This window comes from Macaca thibetana, chromosome 13 (assembly GCF_024542745.1).
Source record: "Macaca thibetana thibetana isolate TM-01 chromosome 13, ASM2454274v1, whole genome shotgun sequence".
Lineage (NCBI taxonomy): Eukaryota > Metazoa > Chordata > Mammalia > Primates > Cercopithecidae > Macaca > Macaca thibetana.
This window is the reverse complement of record NC_065590.1, coordinates 36,769,932-36,789,149: the sequence shown is the minus strand read 5'-3', so window position 1 is coordinate 36,789,149 and position 19,218 is coordinate 36,769,932. Positions and strand designations below refer to the sequence as shown.

Below are 19,218 nucleotides of genomic sequence, written 5' to 3'. Positions count from 1 at the left end.
TTATAGAAAACATAAAGGAACTTTAATATCCAAACATTCAGGGTAAAGAATACTGGATTAATGACCCATTAAGTGTGAATCACTTCAGGTTCTTTACAGTACCAGAAAGTAAAATCTAAATTTTGCATATTGCAGAGAATGAAACCATTTAAAAAACTTTTAATTTCCTTACCTGATACTAATACCAGTATGATTTTTAGACTGAAAAACTAAGAGTAAGATTTAAACCAAAGATAGATAGGTGTTCCTGAAATGTGAATTTGTTCAGTAGTAACCTTTTCATCGCGAGTACTGATACCACTTTCTTCTCAAAAAGTAGTCAATGTACATTTTAAGATTTGTGCAATAAGCCAATATGCTGGCTAATAAAAATTGTTGTTACTGGAGATAGTCAAAATGAAAGAAAACTATTTAATTTATGCCCAAATAATTTACCCTGCAGTCCATGAGATGTACAGGAAATAATTTTTTTTTAATAAGAGAAAAATGAGGGTCCTAAAATAGAAACATAAGCCAGAAGAAATCTAAAAATAGCTTCCTGATATTTTATTTTTTTAAATATTTCATTTAAGCTGCTTTTGGTTGCATGCCCTGATCTGTAGAAGTTAATAAGGAAATAAAATTTCCAAGTATTTAAAAAATTTACTCATCTTCCATAAAGCGACTTTTAATGTATCAACACTTAAAAATACACAGTGACTTAATGAAATAGCACAACTGCATAGAATTGAGCTCCAGAGAATTACACACTTGAGCTATCTTTCCTGGACTCTGGTTTACAAGGGTATTGGCTTAGAGACCAGCTTGGAGTCATTTGCCCCTACCTGGAAAATGCAGGCCAGGAAACTTAAGATTTTGCAGGCCTTTTCTGTTTCTAGGTAAAATGCAGGGAGCTCTCTGAAGGTCTTGAAAACCACTGACCATTCAAATATATATACTGGGACCTTTCCTCTCTGAGTCAAGGAAGAAGGAGGTTTGTGACCTTCACCAAAAACAAAATGAAACTTCCCACACAAGTTTTCTAAGAGACTCTGAAATACAATAGAAATTTCAAAACTAGAACAATGCCATCAAAGATTAAACCTCTTAATGCTTGGAGCCACTCCAAAATAATAAAATTGGGAACTCCAGGAAAACAGGTACCAAAAGAATCAAAATAATGATTGCACTGAGGATTCTTATTTGAAGGCTGTTTAAAGAGGTAGGATTTTAAGTTTTTTTTTTTGTTTGTTTATCTTTTGGCCTCTGAACATTTAAAAAATGCTTTGCCCAGCTGGTCCTTCAGGCAAAATTTGGAGGTCACGATGAACTCCAAGCCTGACACATACATATTCTACAGTTTCACAGCTATCATTTGTACATGTTAAGTTGATTCACTCTTTTTGAGCAAATCTACCTATAAAACGGCAAATATATTCCTTTACATACAACTTTGTGTCTCAAAATTCTTGAAAAACAAGAGCAGATGACTTTGTATTCAAAGACTACCAAAGTATGTATTTGATTTTCACATGCAAACAACTTAAAACCTTATAAATTTCATGTAAACTCTGCATGATACCTTGAAGGAAATGACATACAAAGTTTGCTAACTGTGCAAAATATTAAATTGCTAAAACATTTTACATAATGAAATAATACATGTAAATGTTGAAGTTGACACATGAAATTAACATGGCATAAGAACTTATCACATTTCAGATATTTTCTTTAGTAAGAAGTTTTTGTTTTTATAGTTCCTGGTACACAGCAAAGTTTATCACAGAAGATAAAAATTCTTTTAAACAAATCCAACAGGGAATTCTTGAGGCACCTTCTCATATAAAACACAAGATGAATGCAATTATCAATCCATCTGAGAAAAGTTTTCAATCTAAATGAACATCATTTTTTCCATTTAAGTATATTTTACAGAACTTTAATAAGGCAAGACAAATTTGTGAAAAAAGATGTAGATACAAAAATGACATAAACTAATAATTTATATTAAAAAACCACAAAGGGATAACAGTGGAGATGGGACAGCTCAAACAATGCCTTTTTTTTTTAACCTAAAACAGAATTGTGCACAAGCTGAAGATGACAGAGAACTTCTAGACTCTGCACAGTTTTTTTTTTTTTTTAACATCTTTATATTACATGTTTTAAATCATATCAGGAATGCAAACTATAACTGCACACTACTTTAGTGGAAAAAAGTTCAATATTGTGCAATTTTCTGCCTCTTAATAGTTAAAAAGTGGCAGCAATCCCTGCATTTGTGTTTGAAACAAGGATCTGAGAAACTTTATCAAAAAAGGTAATGAAGGCAAAAATTGGCAGACATCCAGCATCTTGTTTCTTTTTAAAACAATGTGGATGATAAGTAATTTCATGATTAAAAATGAATCTTTTAAATAAATACATTGTATCTGACATTTGCACTGACTGATTTGATAAATCTTTAAGTAAACAACGGCTTTACTACACTCCCTGTAGCCTCAAGCCACTGGCTTTAGATTCTGGAGTCCTTTTTCACTGGGTTTCATACCCTGCCACTCGATACCCAGAAGGCTGACTGGGCAACATGCTGCCATTTTGCCCTTGAGGCGGTTGCACTCCATAATTTGGTCCCATCCATGGTGCAGAAGACTGTGTCTGACTGGTGGAGAATGTGAAAGAAGCAGAGGGGAGAGGAAATCCACTGATTAAAATAAAGTATTGGCAAGAACAAATAACAAATATGGGAAATGGGAAACATACTTTTTCTTAAACCCAAATAGAGTAACTTACGCCAGGGAAAACGAAAGCTTCTACTAAAGTTTTTTTTCTCTTAAAAACAAGCATCCCTGTATGTTTTTTTGGACAGTTTACTTTTGTTAGAAATTAAAGCTAAGAAAATACCCTGAACTTATCAACATTCATCTCCCCTGAACACAGAAAAACTTAACCCCATTCTTGGAAAAGAAAACTGTCCATCTCATCTCTGTATCTTGGTTGAACATATTTGCTGAGGAAGCCACTACCTGAAAGAGTCAGGTAGGTTCCCCACAATGAAAAAAGAGCTAACATTATACTACTCAAAGAAGAAATCAAAACAATTATTAACAAATATAAGCTCATAAAAATTCATAACATTACAAGATTTTTTCTTTTTTTTTCTTTTTTGAAACAGGTTTTCATTCTGTCACCCAGGCTGGAGTACAGTGATATGATCTCAGCTCACTGCAACCTATATCTCCCCAGGCTCAAGCGATTCTCCCACCTCAGTCTCCTGAACAGCTGGGATTATAGGCACGCACCACCATGCCTGGCTAATTTTTTTTTGTACTTTTTGTAGAGACGAGATTTCGTCATGTTGCCCAGGCTGATCTTAAACTCCTGGACTCAATCCACCTGCCCTGGCCTTCCAAAGTGCTAGGATTACAGGCATGAGCCACCGTGCCCAACCACAAAATTCCCACCACAAAATTCTTTTCTTTTGGAGACAGAGTCTTGCTCTGTTGCCCAGGCTGGAGTGCAGTGGCATGGTCTCAGCTCACTGCAACCTCCACCTCCCAGGTTGAAGTGATTCTCCTGCCTCAGCCTCCCAAATAGCTGGAACCTATTGGTAGTGTGCACCACTACACCTGGCTAATTTTTGTATTTTTAGCAGAAGTGGGGTTTCACCATGCTGGCCAGGCTGGTCTCAAACTCCTAGCCTCAAGTGATCTGCCTACTTCAGCCTCCCAAAATGCTGGAATTGCAGGCATGAACCACCACGCCCAGCCCACTACATTCCTTTTTAACCTCCCAAGTATTTTTATTTTCAGTGTGTTTTTCAGAAATGTAAGTAAAATAATGTAATTTAGGGTGTATAAGGAAGCTTGCAATATAACAATGCATGAAAAAACCCTTTGCACAGAAAAAAGCATAATGAATACAACAACTAGCATCAAAGTCAGTGTATATAAGAATGACTAAGTGACCATTAGTCATGTGAAAACCTTAACAACTATTAAGCTCTTATTTTCTTACTAAAAAACAATTAAGTTCTTTGAAGGCTATAGTTACGCTTTATGTAAGAGGCCCTATTATCCACTAATTCTTAAAATTTCTTCCTACTTAAAATATTTTTAGACATTTTCAAAGGTTAGTAAAGGAAGAGATCAGATATGCTTACTTAAATCCTTGCTGGTTCCATGCCTGGCCATACATTCCATATGCAGGAACTTGCCAACCATTAGGCATATACTGGCCAATTTGTTGTGCATTTCCATACCACTGACCCCACTGGCCATAAGGTTGTGGATATCCAATTTGATTCTGCTATTAAATAAAATTTAGTATTACTTGAAGTTAACTGTAAATATACAATCCTAATATGTTGATACCACAAATTCTTAGCAAAAACACACAGGGCCATCATTACAATTAAAATGACAGGATAAACAAGAGTTGACGGCTAAAAAACAAAACAAAAAACAAAACAAAACAAAAAAAACTGAGGTTATACTGCTGTAACTCTACATGATACTCTGAATGGCATAGTTTTTGGAAGGCATCAGTTGATATCCTAGTAATAAATGTTAAACATAGTAGAATGTTTAAGTGTTTGGTATACTATCCACATGATTGTTTCCTTTAGATAGGGAAGATGTGATTAGTTATTTCTATATTCAGCTTACTTAAGAAACTTATATAGTTTAGGATTTGCTTACTCCCATCTCTGTGCTCCATTTACAGTTTCCTCATAGAAATCTTTGTGGAATCAAGTCTGAACCACTAAAGCTGCCTGGAAAAAAAAAAAAGGCAGCAAAATCTGGAAGAAAAATGCCAAGGCCCTAACTATATTTACAGCTTTATTTTTGTTTCAGTTGAGTCAAGCATGCTTGTGAGTTCTCCAAATAGTATGTGAATAAATCTACCAAGTATTAAAAAAAGATTTAATACCCTTTTAGGTTTCTCGGAGCATTTTAAAATCCACTGTATGAGCATGAGTCAACTGAGGCGGTCACATTCATCATGTCACCACTGCAATCCATGAAACACCATTCTGGAACTATAATACATGTAGGAAGAGCCCTTATATACTATCATTTTAGCTAGAAACTTATTAACAAGGATTATCAACAATCTTCACTTTAAAATAACATTATTAGCCCAACAATTACTTCTCAAAGTTAAGAACCCTCTCACCTGTTGCACGGGATTTATCATATCAAGAGTTTCTTTGCCCCAATAGCATTTCACAACATGACCTTCAATGGTAGTACCATTAACAGAAACAATTGCATGTGCTGCACTTTCATGGGAATTGAACCTATTGAAAACAATATTAAGAATCACCAATACAAATTCTTTTAAATATTTATGAATAAAACCAATTTTTAAAAATCAAGGTGAGTCTGAGGTAAAAGTTTGCATAACATGGTGTATTTTCTTTGCTATTTTTTTCAAAGATCTTGTAGTTCTGGGGAAACTTGTGTTAATTGAGAATGTGTGTTTCACTGGCCTTGTGTTAGGGAGGGGGCTATAAAATCACAGAGGCAAATATGCTAGATGCTAGAGAAATTTCAATTTTTTTTTTTTTTTTTTTTGAGATGGAGTCTGGCTCTGTTGCCCATGCTGGAGTGCAGTGATTGTGATCTCGGCTCACTGCAACCTCCACCTCCTGGGTTCAAATGATTCTCCTGCCCCAGCCTCCCGAGTAGCTGTGATTACAGGCATGTGCCACCATGCCCAGCTAATTTTTGTATTTCTGTATTTTTAGTAGAGAAGGGGTTTCACTATGTTGGCCAGGCTGGTCTCAAACTCATGATGGTGATCCACCCGTCTCGGCCTCCCAAAGTGCTGGGAATACAGGCATGAGCCACCGCACCTGGCCGAAATTTCAACTTCTTTATAACCAAGGTAAATTTTTAAGAAAACAAGGTAAATATCCAAAAAATATTTCAGAGGAAAAAGTTTATTTTTTATTTTTATTTATTTTCTGGTTTTCCAGTTACATTACCAAGAAAAAAGTTTTTTTTAAAAAACCATCCCTACCGAACAAACGAATATCCTTTATCTGGAAAGACTCGAATTTCCATTATTTGTCCAAATGGTGAAAAAGTCTGACGCATTAGTTGTTCTGTTAGACAAAAAAACAAAAATCACACTAAGTTATATAAAAATCCTACAAATATTAAGCTTTGCACTTTAAAAATTAATGCCACCCAGGGAAGGCTCCCATACCTGTTAGCCCAGAAGTAACACCTCCACAGTATACAGTACAGTTGCTTGGACTAGACTGATTTACAACCTCATCATATGATAGCTGTTTGGTATTTGCTGGTGAGAGAAAAGGTTTATGTCTTTAATTCATTAAATAAAATGTACAGAAAGAGAAAAGCAATATTCACTACACTACTGTAAAGGTAACATTAACCTTGATCAAAATGCTTATATTATACATATTATACTTCAGTTCAGGATTAAACCTCCCCCACGAATGTCTAAAAAATTACCCAGTATTTTCTACTTAATAGGAGACTTGACATTAGAAATAATATCATTTATAATTACAAAAATGAAAACTAAGTACATTTTTGAACAGTAGTCTTGATTTGCTTCTCATCTATTTCTGCAACAAGTCTCCGGGAACAGCTCTAACATTTAAAATCTAGTGTATTTTTCTCCAAAATTCCACATTTCCTTTTCTTCTCCAATACACCTACACTCATATGTACTCTTTGGAGCGGGAGGCTTTCGGGTTGCCCAGTTAGTTCTGATTTGTCTTCCACCAAGCCACTGGCCACCCATCTGTTGAATGGCGTTTTCAGCATCCTGTTCCGCACATTAGAAACAATAAAGAAGTCACTATTAGTTGATGTTAAACAACTTTTAGCAGTAGAGAAAACTTGGTGCTTTTCACAAATGTTTAAGTGAAAATGCTTTACAAAATACACAATATATGATAGCTTTCCTAAAATGCAGTGGTGTTTTTCATATTTTTAAATTATTTATTTTATTTACTTTTTGAGATGGAGTCTCACTCTCTCACCCAGGCTGATCTTGGCTCACTGCAACCTCTGCCAACTGGGTTCAAGTGATTCTCCTGCCTCAGCCTCCTGAGTAGCTGGGATTACAGGCATCCGCCACCATGCCTGGCTAATTTTTGTATTTGTAGTAGAGATGGGGTTTTGCCATATTGGCCAGGCTGGTCTTGAACTTCTTTTTTTTTTTTAAAGTCTCGCTCTGTGGCCCAGGCTGGAGGGCAGTGGTACAATCTCGGCTCACTGCAAGCTTCGCCTCCCGGGTTCATGCCCTTCTCCTGTGTCAGTCTCCCAAGTAGCTGGGACTACAGGCGCCCGCCACCATGCCCAGCTAATTTTTTGTATTTTTAGTAGAGATGGGGTTTCACCGTGTTAGCCAGGATGGTCTCAATCTCCTGACCTCGTGATCCTCCCACCTTGGCCTCCCAAAGTGCTGGGATTATAGGAGTGAGCCACTGCGCCCGGCCCTGGTCTCGAACTTCTGATCTCAAGTGATCCGTCCACCTCAGCTTCCCAAAGTGCTAGGATTACAGGCATAAGCCAGCGTGCTCAACCCAATGATGCTTTTAAATTATTCTTCTCTTATTTGAATATTAAACTGTGGGAACGTTAATCATCTGAAAAGGTCCTGAGTCCAAAAGCCCTAATGAGGTAGATATCATAAAGTTCATGCAACTCAGACTATTATAGAAGAAAATCTTACTTTAAACAATCTAACAAGCTTGTTAACAATATTTGGTTTCTCATTCATCCAACAAATAAATATTGAACAGTTATGTTCCAGGCACACAGTTAAGAGCTAGGGACACACTGGTAAACAAGCATATATGGTCTCTTACATTCTTTTGTGGGGAACAAATAAAGCAATTACAAATTGTGGTAAGACCTATGACAGAAACAAAAGGCTGAGATACGAGAATATGGGCACAAGGATCTACTACAGACAGGATAAATAGGAAAGGTCTTTCTGAAATGACATTTAAATTGAGCCTGAGAGCAATAGGAGATAGCCAAGTCAAAACAATGGAGAAGAAAGCCCCAGTGGAGAGAAAACTATTGCAAAGTGTGTTAAGGCTTGAGGAGTTTGGTATGCATCTGAAAGAAGCATGTGAAAGACTAGTTTCAGTGGAATCTAGTGAGCAAAACAGAATGTCAGAGAATGAAACTGAAAGATTTTAAGCAAGGAATCATCATGACCTATGTTTTAAGAAGGCCACTCTTAGTGCTAAGAGGAGAATGGCTTCGGGTAATGGGTAGTAAGAGGATAAAGATATTTTATGAAACTTGTGCAATATTCTAGATTTTTAAAAAGTGTTGGTGGCCAGCAGCATTGCAGTAACAGTGAATGTAACCTAAACTCAGGGCCAAAATAATGGGGGCTGGAGGAGATGCCACAAGCAAAAGGAGAGAAATCGAAGATAACTCATAGGTTCCTCTAGAGAAATTGGAAAGACAGCATTTATTGAAATGGGGAGAAAGACTAGTAAAGAAAAGGGGAACAGGTCTGAGGAAGAATCAAAAAGCTCCATTAAGAAAAAACTTTGAGATGCCTGTGAGACATATAAATGAAGACCATTTGTTAGTAAGTGTGTAACATAGAGAAGTAGACTGAAGACACAAAATTCATGCAGACTAGAGAAAGAGCCTAGGATAGAGCCCTTAAAAACAGCAAAACTTGAAAAATGGGTAAAGGAATAATCACTAGCTAAGGTGACTAGGGAGGAGTAGCCAGTGATGAAGGAAGAAGCCACAAACGTGTATGGTCAAGGGAGCCAAGAAAACAGAGGTTAAGAGGTGACCTTGAAAATACAGTAGCATTGGTAGAAAATGAGAGTGAAACCAGCTTAGAGTAGACTAAAAAGTAAATGGGGTATAACTTTTGTGTGCACACATCAAAGGTAAGTTTAACCTACTACTGAAGGAACAGGCAAATTCAAGGCCTTTCTTGAGATACGAAAAGGAAACTCTTTAAAAAAAAATTAAACAGGGTCTTATTCTGTCATCCAGGCATGACCATAGCTTATTGTAGCCTTGAACTCCTTGGGCTCAAGTGATACTCCCACCTTAGCCTCCTAGTAGCTAGGACTATAAGCATGCACCGACACAGCTGGCTTTTTTTTTTTTTTACTATGGTAAGAACGGCCTTTACTGGTTGCAACAGGCAATGGGAGGGGATTCGGTGTCCACATACTAGGTTACCAGGCATTTTTTTTTTTTAATTTAATGGAGACAGGGTATTGCTATGTTGCCCAGGCTGGCTGGTCTCTAACTCCTGGGATCAAGCAGTCCTCCTGCCTTGGCCTCCCAAAGTTCTGTTATTACAGGCATGAGCCACTGTGCCTGGCAGGAAATGTACATTCTTAAAAAGAAACAATTATCATACTAACCTGTCCGAACTCCATGAGATGCTTAACTAATGTTATGTGTTGAATTGTGTCCCTCAAAATGATATGAATTCCTACACCCTGGTATCTGTGAAATGTGGCCTTATTTGGAAACAGGGTCTTTGCAGAAGTAATTAAGATGAGGTTATATTGGATTAAGGTGGGCCCCAAATCCAAGTCCTTATAAAAAGTAAAGATTAGATTGGGCACGGTGGCTCACACCTATAATCCCAGCACTTTGGGAGGCTGAGGCAGGTGGATCACTTGAGCCCAGGAGTTCAAGACCAGCCTGGACAACATGACGAAATCCTGTCTCTACAAAAAATAGAAAAATCAGCTGGGCATGGTGGTGCACACCTGCAGTCCCAGCTACTTAGGAGGTTGAGATGGGAAGATCACCGAAGGCTGGGAGGTTGAGGCTGCAGCGAGTTGTGATTGTGCCACCACACTCCAGCCTGGGTGACAGACAGAGTGAGGCCCTGTCTCAAAAGAAAAAAAAAAAAAAGATATTATATGGATACACAAGAGAAGATGGTCATGTGAAGATGAAGGCAGAGATTGGAGTTATACAGCTACAAGCCAATGAATGCCAAAGATTACCAGCAACCACCAGAAGCTTGGAAGAAGCAACAAAGGATTCTTCCACAGAGCCTTCAAGAGAGCATGGACATGCTGACACCTTAATTGTGAATTTCATGCCTCCAAAACATTGAGAAAATAAATTTTTGTTGCTCTAAGTCATCCAGTTTATGATACTTTGATACAGCTCCTCAGGAAAAAAATAAAACTACTCACTCAAAAAAGTGGAGAAAAAACATAGATGTATCTATGTTGATGGTTGTGAATGGGAGATAAAAGGGAAGCATATGCAAACAACTCTTGAGAATTATAGCTGAGAAATGGGGATATAGGTAGGGAAGGGATGTGAAGATAAACAGTGGTTTTGATTAAGAGATCCTAGATGGCCGGGAACGGTGCCTCATGCCTATAACCCCACCACTTTGGGAGGCCGAGGTGGGGGGACTGGTGGAAGCCAGGAGTTCGAGGACAGCCTGGGCGACAAAGGGAGACTGTTACTACAAAAAAAAAAATTTTTTTTTTTTTTTTGAGATGGAGTCTCGCTCTGTCGCCCGGGCTGGAGTGCTGTGGCATAATCTCGGCTCACTGCAACCTCTGCCTCTTGGGTTCAAGCGATTCTCCTGCCTCAGCCTCCTAAGCAGCTGGGATTACAGGCACATGCCAACACGCCTGGCTAATTTTTCTGTTTTTAGTAGAGATAGGGTTTCACCATGTTGGTCAGGCTGGTCTTGAACTCCGGACCTCATGAGTTGCTTACCTCGGCCTCCCAAAGTGCTGGGATTACAGGTGTGAGCCATTGAGCCAGGCCTTTTTTTTAAAAAAAAAATTAGCTGGGCATGGTGGTGTACACCTGTGTTCCCAGCTACTCCAGAGGCTGAGGCAGGAGGATGGCTTGCACCCAAGAGTTCAAAAATGCAGTGAGCTATGATCACACCACTGCACTCCAGCCTGAGTGACAGAGTGAGACTCTGTCCAAAAAAAAAAAAAGAGAGAGAGAGATCCTAGGTGTTTTTGGTTGACGAGAATGATCCAGTAGAGAAGGAATAGAGTGATGACACAGGATAGTAGTAACAACAAGAACAGCACATATTATGATTCCATTTATAGGAAATGTTGAGAACAGGGAAATCTAGAGACACAAAGTAGACTGACAATTGTTCACGGCTGGCAGGAGGGGCATGAAAGGAAAAGGATAGTGACTGCTAATGAGTCATGTAGCTTCTTTTTGGGGTGGTAAAAATATTCTAAAATTTATTTTGGTGATAGTTGCACAATTCTGTGAATTACCTAGAAACCACTGAATTGTATAATTAAAAAAAAATAAATTTTTTTTTTTTTTGAGACAGTGGCGCAATCTCAGCTCACTGGATCCTCAACTTCCTGGGGTCAGGTGATCCCCCACCTATGCTTCTCAAGTAACTGGGACTACAGGTGTGCACCACCATGTCTGGCTCATTTTTTATAGAGAAGGGGTTTTGCCATTTTGCCTAGGCTGCTCTCAAACTCTTGGGCTCAAGTAATCTGCCTGCCTTAGTCTCCCAAAGTACTGGGATTACAGGTGTGAGCCACTGCACCCAACCACACTGTATACTTGAATTATATCTCAATAAAGCTGCTGTTTAAAAAAAAAAAAAAAAATGAGGCAGTGGCAGCATAAGCTCAAAGTCCTTGAAAAGGCAAGAGAGGTGGGGACACAATCATAAGTGATTTTGCCTTTGACAGGAAGGACCTTTCCTGTACTATAATAGGAGGAAGAATGGGAAGGTGGATGAATTTTATGTAAATTTGGTGGTTGAAAGATGAAAAACATGTTTGCCAAGACAGTACTCTGTACTCATCTAAAGTGTGTGACCATTAAATTAGGAGCAAAACCACTTGAACTCAGTTTTTTTCCAGCAACATTCAGTTATTTTGGGGTAGGCAGAGAAGCTAAGCTCAATCAGTATTGTGGTTTTCCTAGCACGCAGAACACAGGATGAGAGGCTGGGGGTAACTGCAATCAGGGCTGTAGCACTGCATAACACAGCCAAGCACATATCACAAATTTTACGTAAGTTGAAATTTATAGAAGATTTTATAGAAGATTATATTATTTACTCAAAGTTACATCTGTTTTAAAATGGTTGTCAGAATTTGTATACACCTCTGGCTAACTCCAGAGGTCATACACAGGTATCAATAGACATCCTTTGCTATTTGACTCTAGTTCATACAACATACACATTCAATAGTGATTTTTATATAGCAGAATCCTATAGTCCACAATCTTGAAAATGTGAAAAACGAGTTCCTAGCCCACCAAACCCCCAATTTATTTCCCTAAGTTGCACTAAAACATCCTAAAACCTATGAATCAATCCTCTAAGGAACTCAAATTAATCATGGCTATTAATCCATTATAGAAAGTATTTTTCTACCTTTCTAAAATATTATGCTATGATTAATAGTACAATTTTCAGAACCAAATAAATTTTCTTTAATTTTTATTTTCTCATCCTACAGGAAAAAAAAAAAAATCTTTGGTAGATGGGACATGTACATGATTGACCTTGTATTGTTTTCACCTCTCAATATACTTTACCGTTTTCAACTGTTTTTTTTTTTTTCTTGAGACAGGGTCTCACTTTATCACCCAGGCTGGAGTGCAGTGGCTTCATCACGACTCACTGCAGCTTTGACCTCCTGGGTTTAAGTGATCCTCCCGCCTCAGCCCCGCAAGTAGCTGGGACTACAGGCATGCGTCGCCATGCCTGGCTAATTTTTTGTAGAGATGGGGTTTTGCCATGTTGTCCAGGTTGGTCTTGAACTCCTGACCTCAAATGATCCACCCACCTTGGCCTCCCAAAGTGCTGGGATTATAGGCGTGAGCCACTGGGCTCGGCTGAATTTTCGGAATTTCCGAAAAAAAAAAAAAATAAATAAATAAATAAATTAAATAAAGTAAAAAAAAAATATATATATATTTTGTAGAGATAGGGTCTCACTATATTGCCAGGGTTTATCTCAAACTCCTCAGCCTCCCAAAGTGCTGAGGTTATAGGCATAAACCACTGTACCTGGGTAATATATAATTTTTTAAAAAGTTCCTACCCATCACAGTATTTTATTTACTTATTTTTTGAGACAGGGTCTCACTCTGTCACCCAGGCTGTGCTGTGGCATGATCTCAGCTCACTGCAACCTCTGCCTCCTGGGTTCAAGTGATCCTCCAGCCTCAGCTTCCTGAGTAGCTGGGACTACAGGTGCCTGCTACCACACCCGGATAATTTTTGTATTTTTAGTAGAGGCAGAGTTTTACCATATTGACCGGGCTGGTCTCAAAGTCCTGACCTCAGGTGATCCACCCACCTCTGTCTCCCAAAGTGCTGGGATTACAGGTGTGAGCCACTGCGCCTGGCCTCCTCACAGTATTTTATTAGCTACTTCTAAGCTACCATGGGAATATAAACTAGGAAGATAATGAATTAAATCCATAAATGAGATTTTCAACATCTACCTTTGGCTGATAATTTAAACAACTTTACTGTCTACATTCTGAAAACATCAGTACTCTGCATGCCAGTACTCAGGTGCCAATAAATGTTAAATAGACAAAACAGAAGAAGAAATCTTCTAGTGAGGGTAAATAAACAACAGATTAAAAAGATTAATAATTAAAACTGAGCGCTTCCATTCTTTACTCTTTAAGCATTGTCCATGCACTTCTGATTGAGCTCACCCATTTGTTGAAAAAGGAGACAAAGCCATATCCCTTAGACTTCCCTGTTGCCATGTCTTTTACCACTCGGGCATCTCTGAAATCAGAAACAATCAGAAGTTTAGGTTTGCAAACTGTCCTCTGGATATCAAATGAGAATTTCACACACATCTCATTCTCATGTTTCGCCTTCATTAAAGTGAACCTTTAATGCAAATTCACCTTTTATTCTACAAAATTTATCATGTATTAGGAAATGAGGCTTAATTTTATAGACATGCAAATCAATAACTTAAGTATATATGTTTATTTATATTGTACAGAAATTGCCTCTCTCTTCAAAACACTTTTTAAACTTTCAAATATTAAGCATGGTGAAAGCAGCTACTCACATGAACTACTTAACCACTTATAAAGTTCACAGGACATTAGATGAATGGCTTTCTTTAACCATGCAATTTATAACTTATTTGACACTATATTCTACCTAATCATTAAAAAAAAAAAAAGAAAACTGGAAACCAAAAGAATGAAAAAGTTGTATATTCCCTAAACTAATTAAACTATTTCATTTTTTCAGATAAATTTATACCCCCCTTTTTGTCTAAATTTTGAGAACTTGACATTTTCAGAAATGTTAAATCATTGAAGAAAAATACTAGACACACACACGTTTTAAGCTACACAAGAAAAGATTTTACACTGAATTTTAAAATAGCATTCATATAAAATTGATTGGAACTACAAGATATAAAAGCAAAATTTTAAAAAGTCAGAAAGTAAAAAAGCACGCCAACATTTATCCACTGTGAACCGTAGCTTGTAGTTAGCCAGGGCAATTCTGTCCATTCTTCAGAGACACTCTGCAAAATAACCAGAGCCCTATTATTTGAGATTGAGTAAAAACCCAGCCATGATAGCTAAAACTCCATACCTCAAAAAATTGGACTCAAATTGTGCTTCACAGGCAATCTGCTTTTAAGTTAGTCAGGTATGTCACAATGCTTGCTCTCTCAGGACACATGAACAAAACAGGCACTTTTATAACAAAAACCCAAGTCAGAAAGCCATGCAATGTAATTTTCTATTAAAGTATACATAAGCATATTTTAGATCAATCTGAGTGATTTATTAAGTGTTCAGGGTCAAAATGACAAAGACGTGGTGGTGAAAAGGGAAAACTAATGTAAGTCAATGCTCAATAAGTAAAAATACTTAATAAATTATCTGTATGGTACGCATGCATTTAATTTGGTAGCTGACTCTCTTCTACACTGTAATTTGTTAGTCTACCCTTAAACTCAAGGAACAGGAAGAGTTTATAGGCTGTATATAAGGGAAAGCACCATATTTTTTATACTAAATGCTTTTACAGACCACTGTTTATTACACATCTATAAATCAAGCACTGATATTTGCACTTTTTAGAGAATATCATGAGAACCCTTCAATATATAGTTATCAACTTATCTCCTTTAAAAACAAAAAATCAGGAAAATATGCTACTGACTGCCAAATGATTCCTTTAAATGTAGGAACGCTAACTCCTTATATAGCCTAAAACTCAAACATTATACATTATCTCAATTGAAAATCATGAAACTTAAAGGTCTTACCAAGAAAAAAAAAAAGCATACACCAATAATCATGGGACCATAAGAAAATCTACAAACTAAAAATATGATACAGAAATATATTTAAGAGAAAAAATTATAACCCATGATTTGTAAATCATGAAATTGCTAAAATTTGAAGGTCACTTAAACTCACCAACTGTTAAACAAGCTTTGCCTAATTCCAAACTAAAATTCCCATGTTTTCAAAAAAACTACCTCAATCAAAATCAAAGCATTTAATAAAATAGCTACTTAATCTGTTCACAATGTCAGAAAATTTTTTCTTGTTAAAGTTTCAGAAAATGTTAACCTTGAAAAATATTCAACTCATATTTATTTCTCTCTGAAAAGATTCTCTAGAGAAGCAGCAACAAAGATCTAGATCAGGCTTCTTTATCCTTTTATGGTCCTGTGACTACTCTGACAATAGGATAAAATTTACAAAGATTTTCCACACCAAAATGAAAACACCAAATTTTGCATAGAGATTTAGAGCTCTTGAGAGGCCAAAGGCTAAGGCTGTCTAAGTCCAGATACTCAAAAGCAAGCTAATTATTATTGAAACTCTAAGATATTATTAGGAGGGACAATCAAGAAATGAAAGCTGTACTTATTTTCCTCATCAGGTCTCACAAAGAAAAATTTCATCTGAAAGAAGTCCATTTACAAGCCCTAATTCTGTGACCACCTTTAAAGTTGGTAATCCCTTGGTCACATGCACTGTCATCCCCTAATCAACGAAGTGTAACACTTGAAATGAAAGCTCCCAAAATTAATCACCAATACTACTGGCATTTACTTTCCAGTCTCCTCATCTCATCTCTGCTGTTGGTCTATTCAAACCAAACCACAGCTAGCATTGCCTTTTTACTATTCTTCTAGATGGAAAATAATAAAGCAACCAGAAATCCTGAAGAAGTTTTCTAAACTATTTACTCTAAAGTACTATAAACAACTTGTTATTCTTACTCTAATATGGCATGCTTTTCAAAATTTTAAAGTTCTTCTATGATGAATGCTATCTTAAGTAAGGTATTTATTCATAAGGGCCTAAAATGTGTGATTAATAACAAGTGCAGGCAAGGCAGTGCTTCATAAAATATTATTAAGGCACTATTATTGTTAGCAGTTTTTTTAAAAGGGTATAAATATCTAGGAAATAATATTCAACAACTGCTTTTTAAGTTGAATTGTTAAGGTTTCTTTTTGTTAAAATATATTAACACAAAATGCATGGTATCATAGAAGTGCCCAACACATCTAAATTCCTAGTTACAGCACAATTTTATTAAAGACTGTCACGAAGCTAGCTTGATACCTATATAATAAACTATAAAATGTACAATGGCATATTTGTCTCTTAAGAGCTATGCTAATTGAAAAAGGATTTTAAGATAATTGAAAACCAAAGGTTTATTCATCAATGGGAAAACAATCTTTGGCTGTTAACTTCTTGAATGATCTCTAAACAATGTAATACATTATATTCAAGTGATAAAATTAATGTTTTATCACTTTTATCAAAATTCACAATTATTTTCAAGTTATGTCTACATATAATTGTTTCTAATTAAAAGAATTTTATTTATCTTCTGTTACTTACGATATTCTTCCAAATGGTGCAAAAGCAGCTTTTATATCTTCAGTTGTAATTTCTGGACTGAGATCACCAACAAAGACATGGAAATGATCTTATAAGGGGAAGGAAGGGGAAGTGAAAAGAAAAATAGAACTTTAGAATTTAAAAAGTACTAAAATCTATCCAATAAAGTATTCTTAAAATGATTATGACTTATGATAAAGTATAAACAAAACACTATCCTATATCTATACAAATCCTATCAATTTTAAACAATGAATCAAGGTAACAATATAGGAAAAATTCTGAAACGACTGTGATACATCTAACTGTAAAGTGACATTTATATTTCTATTTACAGTCAATTATACTGGTCTAAGAAAATAAACTAATAATATACAAGTTTCAGTTCTGCAAAAAAATTTAATGACTTAGTTACCATTCTAATAATAATTATTTACTTTTATTCAGTTTACCACTATATTAAGGCTTTACAAATTAAAACAAAATAGTGGTACTGTGAATTATGTAGACTAGATTTGCCTCAGTTAACACAATTTACTGAAGCTAGCTACATGATATATACTTGGTTTAACCATATTTTGTGAAGAACAATCAAAGAAATACCTTGCATTGCAACAGTTTGATGTTAAAGTATTTGACAGTTTTCTCAAAAGCCAACAGTTTTGGTTGCCCAGACATTACACCATTCAGTTTATGTGAATCCATGTGCAAGTGAACTAAGACTGAAGGCAACAGAATGAAAACAGTAATCCCTTCACTTTATATCAGAACCATTAAAAAAGCATTGGAGAGAAATAACCATCCCATATCTGAAGTTTTTAAAAAAGACAATTATCAAAAAAAGAAACTCTTTAAAAATGCAAAATTGTTGGACCAACACTTTAAAATGGACACATACATCAATTTGACAAAGCATATTTGGAAAGAAAAATTACCCATATTTGACAGGCCTTAAACAACATTTTGGAATACTCTTTGGGAAACAAAATTTGAGGAGCAACTCAAGCATTTGGAAGATCTGGGTATGAAGCCCAGATGGCGACCTCAAGAAAGGAGGGTATATTTTGCCCCTTAGTTGGTGAAAGTAGTTCTAAGGCATCAGCTGCCACCAAAGGGATCAGAAAGCTTGAACTAGCACCAAAGTAGCAGACAAGCTATACTTGGTCAACACCGAGAAAGGAGAAAAATATTGCTAGAGAGACAAATAGAAATAATATCTCCTCCCACCCCCCCTCCCCCAAATATCAAACAAAAAAACCTCAGGTGGTTAGTGAATACCCTTTCAAGAGATTTCATTTTATGTTTAAGAAGATACAATTACCTTGTGAACGCTGTGTGCTGACAACGGTACTACCTGATGACAAAGATTAGATTTGTTCTTAAATTTATTAACACAAACACATTCAATCATATCTTAGGATAACGATCAAAACATTACTGCAAACATGTATGATGTTTATAGGCTTTACAATAAAACTACTGGGTATAATAAAAACAAATGCTCAAAGAGCATAAAATATACTTACTGCTTGTATCTTTCTTTTGACTGCTGGGGGTTGTTGCCCAATTCACTTTGACTTCCTAAAAAAAAATTTCTACATTTATACTTCACAAAAATAAAACCCAAAATCACATTTACATCTATAAAAAGATAGGAAGATATCTGTTTAAGATGAAACACTGAAGGAGATACCAGCTCTGGTCAAGTTTTAATACTTAATCTTCTGACCTATATTTAGGGAAATAATGTTGACAAATCCTAATCTTTATATGTCTGTTAACATTCAATTAACCTTTCTTACCTAAAGTACACACATTTTTTTCCCTTTCATTCTTTTCCATTAGCATCCAAGCTTGAGTTATTCAGCAAATATTTTGATATTTACCATGTACAAGCCACCATGGAAAATACTAATATAGGCTGCTGGCTCATGCCCGTAATCTCAGCACTTTGGGAGGCCAAGACAGGTGGATCACCTGAGGTAAGGAGTTCAAGACCAACCTGGTCATCATAGTGAAACCCTATCTCTACAAAAATACAAAAATTAGCTGGGCGTGATGGTGGATGCCTGTAATCCCAGCTATCCAGGAGGAGGCTAAAGCAGAAGAACTGCTTGAACCCAGGAGGCGGAGGTTGCAGTGAGCCAAGATTGTGCCACTGCACTCCAGCCTGGGTGACAGAGCCAGATTCTATCTCAAAAAAAAGCCAGGCACAGTAGCTTACGCCACCGTGAGGCCGAGACAGGCAGATCATGCGGTCAGGCGATTAAGACCATCTTGGCCAACAAGATGAAACCCCGTCTCTACTAAAAATACAAAAAATTAGCCGGGCGTGGTGGCAGGT

The 19,218-nt window shown here is 36.6% G+C and overlaps 1 protein-coding gene across 14 annotated transcripts in view; it reads right to left on the bottom strand.

Annotated features, from left to right (window-relative positions):
• TIA1 (TIA1 cytotoxic granule associated RNA binding protein) overlaps nt 1–19,218 on the bottom strand; it is a 162,083-nt gene continuing 142,865 nt past the window's right edge. For 3 of the 14 annotated variants that reach the window (XM_050754479.1, XM_050754470.1, XM_050754474.1), the window contains exons 4-13: nt 18,401–18,455; nt 18,196–18,228; nt 16,875–16,962; nt 13,677–13,752; nt 6,678–6,786; nt 6,196–6,291; nt 6,007–6,091; nt 5,158–5,281; nt 4,142–4,287; nt 1–2,641 (exon numbers count right to left, since the gene is read on the bottom strand). In XM_050754479.1, the coding sequence (XP_050610436.1) occupies nt 2,515–2,641; nt 4,142–4,287; nt 5,158–5,281; nt 6,007–6,091; nt 6,196–6,291; nt 6,678–6,786; nt 13,677–13,752; nt 16,875–16,962; nt 18,196–18,228; nt 18,401–18,455 (939 nt within the window). In that variant the 3' untranslated portion in view covers nt 1–2,514. Of the gene's footprint in view, nt 2,642–4,141; nt 4,288–5,157; nt 5,282–6,006; nt 6,092–6,195; nt 6,292–6,544; nt 6,787–13,674; nt 13,753–13,846; nt 16,835–16,874; nt 16,963–17,477; nt 18,229–18,400; nt 18,456–19,218 lie in introns of those variants that run through there. The other 11 variants (XM_050754471.1, XM_050754476.1, XM_050754473.1 and 8 more) reach the window with 11 other exon arrangements.